General features: G+C 43.3%; 1 protein-coding gene across 3 annotated transcripts; it reads left to right on the plus strand.

The window, feature by feature from the left end:
• Nucleotides 1–1,722: 1,722 nt before the first annotated feature.
• On the plus strand, nt 1,723–7,836 carry LOC100841575 (pentatricopeptide repeat-containing protein At2g13420, mitochondrial). Of its 3 annotated transcripts, none has more exons than XM_010239406.3 (3): nt 1,723–2,435; nt 6,190–6,276; nt 6,381–6,542. In XM_010239406.3, exons 1-3 carry the CDS (start codon nt 1,833–1,835, stop codon nt 6,399–6,401), a joined length of 711 nt encoding a protein of 236 aa, XP_010237708.1. In that variant the 5' UTR covers nt 1,723–1,832; the 3' UTR covers nt 6,402–6,542. The 3 variants fall into 3 exon arrangements, 2 of the variants coding, with proteins under 2 accessions (XP_010237708.1, XP_003577549.1); XR_732305.3 differs by adding an exon at nt 7,528–7,836 and having other exon boundaries at nt 1,730–2,435; nt 6,190–7,425; XM_003577501.4 differs by having other exon boundaries at nt 1,730–2,435; nt 6,190–7,828.
• Nucleotides 7,837–12,224: the final 4,388 nt, after the last annotated feature.

Raw genomic sequence — 12,224 nt, forward strand, 5'->3', positions numbered from 1 at the left:
TACCCTATAAGGGAAAATGCCTGATTACCGCTAACTTCACCATACCAGTGCAACCACATGCCTATATGGGTATGGCGTACCAATAAGGTCAGCATGAATTGGTGGCGTCTTGACCAAGTGGTGGATTGGGTCTCGTGGAGACTTGAGGGACTTGCTATCCCTGGTGGTACAAACTCTGCAGAGTCAAAACTATTCGAATAGCCGTGTCCGCGGTTAATGGACTAGTGAAGTGGCACTTTGGGTCATCTACCTGTCATCTCTCTATTTCTCGTGTTGGTGTCTGAGTGTGCTGGATCAACAGAGGTCGATTGTGCCGCCGAGTCATGAGGATCCCGCCGCTTTTATCCGGTGTCGTTGTTGAACGTCATTGGATTCATACCATATAAAACTTGTTTTGGTGTAAAATCGCTTTAATCAAAAATAACATTGTATTTCAAATAAAATTGCTTTTATGCAAATGAACCATATAGCCTTTCTTTGAAGCCATACATGTAGTTATTCAGGTTTCCTGAGGGGCACGCTGAGTACGTAATGTACTCAAGGCAATTGCATTTTGTTGATATACATAGTTCTATTAAGATGAGGATGCCGAGTACATCTATTAGGAGGATTCCGATGTGAGGTCACGTGGACTACCTCGACTGCCTGTGGCTGAGATGGAGTCTCTACGCATTTTATTTCCGTTGATTTCTGATTGTATAATGTCATGAGACATTGCACTTCGTAAGTCTTTTGGCATATTAATAATAAAGTTTATTTTATTTTTAGTTTGTTGTGCAATGGTACTCATTTTGTATGTGTTCATCAGCTTGATCCTGGACTGATGAAGTTAAACACATGGAGGGTCTCGAAGTTAATTCCGGGTTCTCACAAAGTGGTATCAGAGCCGACGTCGACCTAGTTACGTGGCCTTAGATTTAATGGACGAATTTTAAGGACTTCTGTTTTTGGAAAAGAAAACTAAACTATTTTTCAATGAAAATATTCTCGTAATCTCTTTCACTATTCTTCTCTCTCCTTACCTTATTTAGTGTTTTGTTTAAGCATTTCTTCCCTAATAAATTCTTGAGTATACGATACCCCACTGGATCGATGCCATTTTATCTTGTCCAGCCCGATTCAATGCCACAAATGCAGCGGGCTTGGTCACATTGCACGTGAATTCCTGTCCACTCGTGTAATGATTGCTCTGGAGGATGGTGGTTACGACTCCGCGAGTGATTATGATGCGGACACTTTAGCTCTTATTGCATATGATGAGCAATGCGCTGCAGCAAACCAGGAGCAAGATTTACCTGAGTTTAATTGCCCAGCGAGTCAACGACGATCGTCACACTGCAGTCGCGCAGTCTCGAGAACGCCTCTGAACGAGCAAACTCGTACCAACCCGAGCTCGGAGACGCCAAAGTAAAAGCACAGGACCGGCTGAGGTAAGCAGTGATGTGTTCTCTCTCCGGGCACCAGACCACGTCCCGGCGGAGTCCTGATACTCCGGATCCGGGAAAGGAGAGAACAAACACCGGATTCCCGGGAAAACATTTCCGGAGATACCCCTCCTTGGGAAGCCTTATGACACGGTGAGGCCACTGCACGTGCTCACAGGATCCGTATCACGGAGCCGACACTTGAGTTTTTTGTTTTTTTTGTTTTGAGGGAGACTGTATCCCTTACTTTATTAACGTAAAAACATTAGAATTCCACGAAGATAAAGAGAAAGAGGGAGAAATCTTCCTGACCGTGCTACGAATGACTGTATAATCCGTGAACCAATGGTTCAGATCCGTCGTCCTTCGTGACCTGCCCTCACATACTCGCCGTGCGCTGCCGCCGCTATGCCGCGCTCGCTCCCATCCGCCGCCGTGGCTTCTAGCCGCCGCTTTCTGTGCACCATGACCGCGGATACAACCCTATTCCCAACTCACCTTCTCGCTCTGCCGCCCGTCGTGCCTTCGCCCGCCGCCGATGAGCTAGCGCGCCTACTCCTCTCGCACCACAACCCCTTCCATCCGGCCGAGTCGACGCTCCAGCTTCTGTCCGGCGGGGGCGTGTCCCTCTCCCAGAGCCTCCTCGTGCAGATCCTCCTCCGTCTCCGCGGCGCATCGAAGCTTGCCCTCTCGCTCCTCAACTCCGCCCGCCTCCACCCATCACCGTCAGTTTCCTCTCCGCCAAACGCCGACGCGTACGACGCCGTCGTCGACGCCCTCGGCCGCGCGCACCAGTTCGACGCCGCGTGGCGGCTCGTCGTCGAGGCCGCGGCGGACGGCGCCGCCACGTCCCGCACGTTCGCAGTGCTCGCGAGGAGGTATGTCGCTGCGGGGATGACGAGGCAGGCGGTGCGTGCATTCGATGACATGGAAGCATTCGTCGGAAGAGAGCCCGATGCCGGGGAGTTTACTACTCTTCTCGATACGCTCTGCAAGTACAAGTACCCCAAGGTTCGTTATCTGGATGGTTTGCTATTGGTATTAATCTTCTTGACTTGATATCGATTGCTTCCATTGCGCGTGGTTGGGACTTATGAAACTAGGAATCCAGCCCCATGAATTTATTTTAAAGTTGTGCATTCCCAAGGTTCTTGAGCTGCATGAACTAGTGTAAAGATCTCTTGACGCCACATTTCTAGTTTTATGCTATACATGTCGTAGCTTCTGGCCTGTTCGCTCTCGAATAAAATGTCAATTTTGTGCACAGGAGCAGTTGCTGTTTATGATTGGTGATTTATTGATTGTAGCTTGTGGCCTCTTTGTTCTAGATTAAAATGTCAATTTAGCAGTTGCTGTTTATGATTGGTGATTTACTGATTTTCAATGTTAAATTTTTTATGGCAAATAACACATTTCTTAATTGTTCAAACCATGCTCAAAGTTATATCGAAATGTTCGGGCGCCTTATAAACTAAAAAGGAGGGAGTGCACTTCTAGCTTAAGCTGAGAAAGTTAATGCATTGAAGTGTAAAGATCTAGTTGCATTTCTATATGATTGCATCGTCTTATTGCTCTTAAGCTATTTGTAGTGTAGCAATAAGCTATTGGCTTCACATTGTCATTCTGGTTCCTGTGGTTTGCAGTTTTTTGCTTGTAATTTGATGAGAGCTTTGATTGAAATTATTGGCAACTTGGCATTTTTTTTGCGATAAATCTCATTTCATTAAGGCATAGTAGAACAAAGCACAGTGCAAGGCACCTTACAGATAGACCCCACAAAGAAGATAAAATTACATTCAGATCCCTAGAATCTCTTACACTCCAACTGCTTGCTCCATCGTTCAACGTCGGCTGCTACCCAGTGTCTAGTTGGACGCAAGCACCGCTGGATGGGATGTGCTCGCTAGCTCCATCTCCGGTGAAGCTCTGATGAACATTTTGTCGAAGCCCTCCAAGATGCGCGTCGAGGCGGAGTCCATCACCTTGCATAAGGGGAGTGCGGCCAGAATTGAAGCTGAAGACCCTGCAGAATCTGTTAAAGCCCGGAAGAGCAGGCAGTCGACTGATTGAGGCAGCTCGCATCAACCCTGCACCTTGTCCACCGCCTGAGGCAAGGAAGATACATCACCACCGCTGCCACGAGATGAGTGGTCTAGAGGCTTAACCCACTCCCTTGAGCCCAAATAGGGGGAGAGGCAAACTAATCCATCCGATTCTGTTGCTGGTTCTGACGTCACTTGCCCCGCCAGAGTCGTAGGAGTAGTCGGAGGAATCTTTATTTAGTGGCACTGTCACCACCTCCACGAGGGACGAAGTGATTGACGGTGAGGACCTGCCTAAAAGCCCCAAGATCAGCGCAATGTCAAAGCCGTCCAAAAGCAGACGAGATCCAAAGGTCTAGGAGCTCCACGGATGCAGTGCTCTGAACCAAGTGCCCTATGCCTGGGCACATCGCAGCACTGCACAGGGCACTGCAGACATCCAGAGACCGACAGGGATATACTAGGCCGAACCGCAGGATCCCCGGCGACGTTGGCGTAGGGGCAACGGTTGAACTGAACTACAGGAACTCAGAAGAGTTGGTGGTCTGGACTAACAAACAAGACATGCCAGGCCAGTGAGAGAAGTTTTGGATAGAGTTCTGGTTTAGGATGTTTTTTCCTCAGTTTTACTCTCCCTCTTGCAAGCTGGGTCAGACCATTGTCCTTTACTTCTAGACTCTGGGGAAGATAGGGGCTGCCACTAAGTTTCGTTTTGAAGCATCCACGATTTAGAGATATGCTGTTACAGAAATGGCCTACTAGAACTGTTGCATATGTTCAAGACTATGGGCGACAAGTTTCTCTGGGCTTCAGGAAGTTCTTGAGAGGGTGGAAGGCAAAATGATGCTACTGGTAATAGAAGAAGTAAATAAAATTTAATTACTTCTATATGTCTGTCATTGATAGCAAAGCTGAAACTACAGAGCTAAATCCTAATTAGTGGAGGCTATGATATGAATTGGAAGCTCAGTTGGTCCAAATTGTGAGATGGAAGAGTTCAATTGGTACAGCCTGGACCTGACCCGACCTCCCCAGAGGACGCCGGGGCGTAGCAGTAGCCGATGAAGCATTCAGATTTGAAGGCACCAAAAGGAAAATGAGAAATAAAAGAAGGGAGTGACGCATGAGCCTGAAGGAGGAAGGAACTGGGCAGGAGTGCGGCCCCGCCACCGCCGGCAGCAGGCCAATGGCCTTCCCAGGTGGCGGCGCTTGGAAGCGGACGCTCGCGAGAGAAAATAATGCCTCTGAAGCAAATCGCAACTTGGGATGTTTTCGATGAAATTATTGCTGGGTGCATCCGAGGATGCTGCGCCAGGGGGCTATGACTTCATTTTCGAAAAAATGCTAATTCAAAATGGAATTCTTTTTTGTCTTACCATGATGTAGACAAACACTAGCTATGGATTTGCTCATTATTTTTGCGCAATTTGTGGTATACAATTTTCCTAAATAGTACTACATGACAAGCTTCATTCCTGCAAAAAACAAATGACGTCGGGTTCAGCTTCTTGTAGATCCGCAAGAAACTGAAACCAGAACTTTATTACCTCTGCTGATGAATGACAATCGTATAGAAACCAGCACCGGTGTATGACATTTCATTATACTGAAAGGGAAAAATATTGGTAAAGTACATTCGAGGAAATTAGTACGTACAGAGCTTGAGATGAAGGATTTCAGAAGAGGCCTTACCACGTCAGGTTAAACCAAAGTTTGGCCCTTATCACAAGTTCACAACTAGGCCATGGAGTGAAGAAGTGCTTAAATTGTTTCTTTTCCAAAGAGTTCTATTAACATAAGATCTCTCTATGCTACTACCTCTGTTCCTAAATGTAGGAAGTCCTAGCTTTGTCCTAAGTCAAACTTCTTAAAGTTTGACCAAGTTCATAGAAAAATGTATCAACATCCGGAATATCAAGTATACTATGAAAATAGATATCATGATGAATTTACTTGGTCAAAGTTTAAGAAGTTTGCCTGAGGACAAACCTAGGACTTCTTACATTTAGGAACGGAGGGAGTAGATGTTTGATCTTGGTCATTTCTGCATGTACAAAGACTATGCTGGTAATGATATTGGAAATTTCTATCCGGATTTGTTTTCAATGCTTGCTTTCTGGGATTTAGATGAATTTGGAGATACCTTTGTTGGATTTAATCTCTCATCTGCGTATTTCCCTGCGAATGCTTATGCAATGCTACACAACATTTCTTTTTAGCAACCGGCAGGAGCTCTGTCTTTTCATTAAGAAGAAAAAGAGTTGCTGGTTAATTAGGGTAAACTGCGCGAAACTAGTGCTGCATGATAATTTTTTATGCCTTGATAGTTGATACTTCCGAATGCCTGATGACTCAGAATATTACTATCTGTAGCTTCAGTACACAGTAGAGAAGCATTTCTTGCACAGGTTAGTATGCAACACATGTCGTGCCAGAATAGATCAACTTTAGTAATTGCATGCATTCTAAGCATTTTGGTTTGTCTGTAAATTTGTTCTTTCAATTGATAGTTAAACAAGGTATGCTTGAAATACTTAGAGATGCTTCTTAGACATAATTGAACATCTGTTGAACAAAAAACATCTGTATTCTTCTAAAATAGAAGTGTTTGAATTGCCTTATCAGCTGTCACAAAGTTCTTGATTACTTTGACCTCCTTGTTTGAAGGGCTGATAATATTCTTCCACTAATGTAACACTCTGGCATTTTTATCACCATTGCAGGTAGCTACAGAGGTTTTTAATAAAAGAAAATACAAATACGAACCAAATGAAAAGATGTACACGATTCTAATATATGGTTGGTGCAAGGTAAACCGAAATGACATGTCGCAGAAATTCCTAAAAGATATGATTGATCATGGGATAGAGCCGAACGTAGTTACATACAACATTCTCTTAAATGGTGTCTGTAGGCATGCAAGTTTGCACCCTGATAACCGATTTGATAGAACAGTTCGTGCAGCTGAGGATCTCTTGAAGGAGATGCGTGACAGGGGAATTGAACCAGATGTAACGAGCTACTCAATCGTACTGCATGTTTACAGTCGTGCACATAAGGCTGAGCTATGTTTGTGTATGTTCCGCTCAATGAAAGATAGAGGCATTTGCCCCACAGTGGCAACATACACTTCTGTGATCAAGTGCCTTGCTTCATGTGGGAGACTGGAAGATGCTGAGAGGTTGCTTCATGAGATGGCAAGTGAGGGAGTATGCCCCTCCCCAGCAACCTACAATTGTTTCTTTAAAGAGTACCGAGGGAGAAAAGACGTTATTGGTGCTCTAGAGTTGTACAAGAAGATGAAGGCTCCTGCTTCACCAACCGCACCAGATATTCATAGTTACCATATATTGCTTGGAATGTTCGTCAAGTTGAACCAACATGGAACTGTTACGGAACTTTGGAATGATATGTGCGAGAGCACTGTAGGTCCTGATCTTGATTCATATACCTTGCTGATCCATGGTTTTTGTGAAAATGAGAAATGGAGAGAAGCATGCCAATTCTTCATGGAAATGATAGAGAAAGGTTTTCTTCCCCAAAAGATCACTTTTGAGATACTGTATCGTGGTCTTATACAAGCTGACATGTTAAGGACCTGGAGAAGACTGAAGAAAAGGGTTGATGAAGAAGCAGCAAAATTTGGTGACGAATACAAATTGTATCACATCAAGCCTTACAAAAGGTGATATGATGCCAGAAAAACGATGATCTGTTTCATTCTTTTGATTGGTTCATGCAGTTGGACCCTTGCTGTCATATGCGCTTGACTGGAGCATGATTGCAAGATATATCTGTGTACCTTCGAACATGAACTTACGAAACGTGAGCTAAGACGGACTTGAGGGGACTAAAGGAAGGGGTGGGAAGACAAGTGGCATTAGTATACTGATTTAGCGTAGTGAAACTGCCGTTACTTTCGTGCTATTGATATTTGGTGTGTTTGGGTGAACTTGAAGGTAAACTGCTGTTTAATGATCTTCAGATATTCATCTTCAGCTTACATATGAGCTAAACAGCTCTCAGAGATAAACTGTTAACCGTTTATCTTTTTATTGCAGAAAGAGGTACTCTCTCTAATCCATATTAATTATCAAAATATTACATGTATCTAGACGCTTTTTAGGTATAGATAAATCCATATTTTGACAAATTTGAGACAAGCGGTGGACGCGATTGAGCGTGCCGTGTGGCTGACAACTACTGGTGCCGGCACAGGAACAAGAAACTCTTCTGTTTAGTTTATAAGCTTTGTCTTTTGTTGTGTTTCTTTTCGTTTGTTATTAGAAGCAATGAATTTGCCTGAATCAGTGATCAGAGTCTGTAAACAGACTAAATTTTGTCACCAAATTTCATCAGCTTGCTCAAAAGTTTGCCACCCCGCATAAATTTTCATCACCCAAGATTCCAGAAATCTACATCTATCTACCGCTGGATGGAACAGTCAAACCTCTTACTAGAAAACATCACCGCATGGAGTAAAACATAATCTATCTAGATCTCAATCAAACTATCAATTAACCATTGTAATATGTATAGACATAATTTTATGCTATTTATATGAAGTGAGGTGGACTACAGGAAGATTAAGGCTCAGCAATCAAAAGTTATACTTCAGCTCTCCATCAAAAGTTACTTAGCCAAATTCCTTTAAAAAAAAGTTTGTTAGCGAAAATAACAGATAAGCAAAAACTGGCGACGCAAATGGAATTAAATCCATCAGTGTCAAACATTAGCCTAAACGGGATAAAGAAGTATTTAATCGCTTCAGTTTCGCTTGGGTGTATTTCGCCTCTACAGAAAACTACATATGCTCCTAAAAAGAAATGGAGTGCTTCAAGAAACTACATATACACCAAAAAGGAAAATGGGGTGTTTCAAAAGTTGATACACAAACATGGCAAATACATAGAAGTGCGAAAATTACGCTTATATAGAGGCTGATTTAGATTGTGTCAGCTTTCCGCGAGTTAAGAACACAGAAGAAATCGGGCCAAGTGTATCGCATCTGAAACTTACAATTTATAAAAATTATAAATTTTCATCACCCTTCGTTCCATAATTTAAGGTACGTGCGCATTTCAAGATTTTGCTTTGACTACCAATTAGACCAACAAACTGTGAATTACGTTTTATAAAAATTATACCAGTAAATTCATATCCACAAAAAATTCCGACGGTATAATTTTTATAATACATAATTCATATTTTAATAGTCTAACTGATGGTCAAAATTAAACCTTAAAATGTGTGCGCGCATTACGGAGGGAGCAAGTCCTAGGGCAGCATCTGTTCATCCGTCATATGGCTCACGGAAATACCAACCATTACACCGCAGAACTAGATATTCACGATGACCACCAAATGGAATGGGACAAAGAACAACACTATCCTCTTCATTCTACGTGCAAGTAATTTGCATTCGTCATCTAAGCTGAGCATGCCATCGCAGTCTTTCTGAAGTTCTGGGGCTTCCTGCAGGCGGCATGAAGAGCCCTTCATATCTTATGTTGATGGTTAACTTTTTCTCTGTTTTTCTTGCAGTTCTGAAATCTTGATTAGAGTAAATTGCGCAGAACCATCACATTTTAGACAGTTGTTACGAAAACCACCAGTTTTGTTAATTTTCGCGCATAACCACCACGATTCAGTGAAGTTGTTGCACATAACACTGATTCAATCGATTGCGGCGTATAAGCACGTTTCTGACCGACCGGGACCACATTCAGGTTGACCGGGCCGAGACAGAGTTAGCGCCGTCCGTTATCTCCTCCTTCTCTTCTTCTTGCTCTGCTCTGAATCCTCGGTTGGTTCCTAGCAAGCAAGGTCTGTGCATGTTGTTAGATTAACTATAATATCCTTTGATCGATCGAGAGAGAAAGCAGGCCGCGCACCTGGGCCTCGTGAATTCGTCATGGAGTACGCGGCCGGCAGCGAGCTGTTCGAGCTCATCTGCGACACCGGGCGGTTCCACGAGGACGAGGCTCCGCAGCGGCCTTCCTCGTCGTCTTCTCCGAACGCGCTGCCGCAGTACCGGGCCTCGGGACGAGCGCGGCGCCGCTCGGATCTAACGCTGCCGCTGCCGCTGCGGGACCTCATGTCCCTCGCCGTTCCGCTTCCTCTGCCTCCCTCGCCGTCCTCCACCTCCTCCACAGGCCTGTGCCATTGGTGATTCCTCTGCCCCGTTCCGCAGCGCCCTGCCACTGCCGCACCGCGCGCCGCCCCTGCTGCCCCTCGCGCCGACGCCTCCTGCCCCGCGCCCCGCCGCTGCTGCTCCGCGCGCCGCCCTCGCTGCCCCGTGCCCCGCCACCGCTGCTTGGTTGCGGGAGAAGAGAGACAACAGGAGGAAAAGAAGCGGGCGCGGAGATATGACGTGGGTCGGGATGGCCTGATTTTTCGATGATATTTGTAACTCTCGATTTACGCAGGAGGTGACGTTGACGATCCGACTACGGCCTAAGAGACAGCGCTTTAGCAATCGATACACCAACTCCAAAGGGTTATAAATCACGCGTGAGCACGATCAATCTGACCACGAAGGTCTTTGTTCTTGCAAGCAATCGAAGAACAAGTAAAAACAAGATAAATAGCGGATGCAATTTAAAATTACGAATATACTATATTAAAACAATGTCTCAACGAGACGATAAGTTGATGTTCCGAAAGCGGTAAAACAGGTGGTCTAACCGACACACGCGATTACACGAAATAGTAGCGATGGCTAACTTTTAACTAAACAAAACCTAAAGCTCCTTAGGGGGCTCATGGGGTATATAAAGGAGGAGGGAGAGATATTTTCGTCCACCTTGAGCAAGGAGGCCGAAATCCGACTCAATGTCTAACTTTCCTAACAAACTACAACTTTTTAGGAAACAGAAAAACAGATCTGTCATCTTGTTTTGTCCGCCACGGTCAGCACGAGTCGAATCTCTTGATGGGGCCAGATGCGTTAGAAAGGTTTTGTAATTACCTTTCCAACAAGTACTTGTATGCGCATGGTATATGTATATATCGTTATTTTTAACTCCACTCCCATGTTACATAATTAATGTTTTATAACACAATCTCATGAGATAATTAGTGAAACAATCATCATGAATATCATTCCAGCAAGAAGATTGACAATATGTTTTGCATATATAAGCGAAATAATATCTTGTATTTGGTTTGCACCGCTCACCATTATACCATCCCAACACTGGAGAATAATAATTAAGGTTACCCAAATTAGTTACTACAAGATGCTGAAATTTAGAGCATGTCAAAGCACTAATATTCAAACAATCGTGTAAAGAACTACTTGGCAAATAATCAACACCAATATTGGAGCTCTTATCAAAATGATTAGGCATATGCAAAAATTTATTTTCTCTCAAGAAAGGAAAATTATCACAAGTAATGCAAATTTCATCCAAAAAAAGTTATTGTTCGCATCATGTTCTCCAATTAAATGAATAGCGTATCCATGAGCATTAGCAAAAGATTTTGAAATTGTTAATTCAGAAACTTTATCCATTGCATGTGACAAATATATAGCTGTATCAAGTGTAATATAACACAAAGAATTAATAGGTGGATCCTTATCAATCACTTCATGTCTAATCAACTCGACACAACCTAAATCAAATTTATCTATCTCACCTGTTTCTCCCAAAACATTAGTTATTTTCTCACATGATTCGTTCTCATCAATATCAAAATTAATTTGTGCACTCAAATCATTAGAAGAATTAATTTCAGCAGTAGGTGCACTTGAATCACCATGTACGACAATAATTTCACATGGTGCAGAAAATTCAACAGGTATCACATTTATTTCATCACATGCCCTTTTTAGTTCAGCAACACAATCCTCTGTATCATTACCTTGTGGGCTCGACTCATTTGTAGTAGACCCTCGCTGTAATTTCCTCTCAACTTTACGAGCAAGATTAAGCAAACACAAAAGAGAGTCGTATTTTCCATATTCAATCATGTAAAAAATATCAAAGTTAAGCCCACAATAAAACCTATCCATTTTTCTTTGTTCGGTTTCATCTAAACCAGATCGCAAGGTTATAATTTGGAACTCATCGTAGTAATCATCAACAGTTTTATCATCTTGTGCCAAACGTCGTAATTTTGAACGCAAGTTAAAAGCATAACTAAAAGGACATATTTTTCTCTCATGATTTTCTTCATATCAACCCAAGTGTGGGGAGTTTTCTTTTCTCTAACTATCTCATTCCACCATGATAAAGCAGCAAAAATAAATTTACTACTAGCAATTTGAACCTTGCGACTATCAAGTACATGGAAGCATGTGAATTGTTCAGTTAAAGCTAGCTCCCAATCTATATACGTTTCAACATCATTTTCCCCCTCAAAGAAAGGTACACACAATTTAATTGTATTAGAAGGATTGTTTTGTACCGTTCCCGTGGCATTATCAACAAGAGACGTGAAGGATGGCCGTGGTGAAAAGCACTCATCGCGGTCACGGGATAGCATCGGTCTAGTTGCCATGCTTCGTCTAAGTCCCGTCATGGTTAGTAGAAAACAAGAAACAAATCACAGTAATATGTTCCTATCAACTACTAGGATGTGGCTACAAGTCGCTCAACTCTCAAGCTAAAAATCAAGTTCTTACGAGTTCTTACCATGCAAAACAGGAAGGTGATGGCCAGCGACGTAACCAAGCCCTTCGGAGATTAAATGTATCGATGCCTCGGTAACAAACCAACCTAGGTGTAGAATCTGGGGAGCTTGGAGGCTTTTG

Source organism: Brachypodium distachyon, chromosome 4 (genome assembly GCF_000005505.3).
Source record: "Brachypodium distachyon strain Bd21 chromosome 4, Brachypodium_distachyon_v3.0, whole genome shotgun sequence".
Lineage (NCBI taxonomy): Eukaryota > Viridiplantae > Streptophyta > Magnoliopsida > Poales > Poaceae > Brachypodium > Brachypodium distachyon.

Bases quoted from the DNA above. Each gene is read 5' to 3' on its own strand.
- LOC100841575 (XM_003577501.4), top strand. From the start codon at position 1,833: ATGCCGCGCTCGCTCCCATCCGCCGCCGTGGCTTCTAGCCGCCGCTTT. The intron at 2,436-6,189 runs GTTCGTTATCTG...TCACCATTGCAG, and splicing joins GCAAGTACAAGTACCCCAAG to GTAGCTACAGAGGTTTTTAA.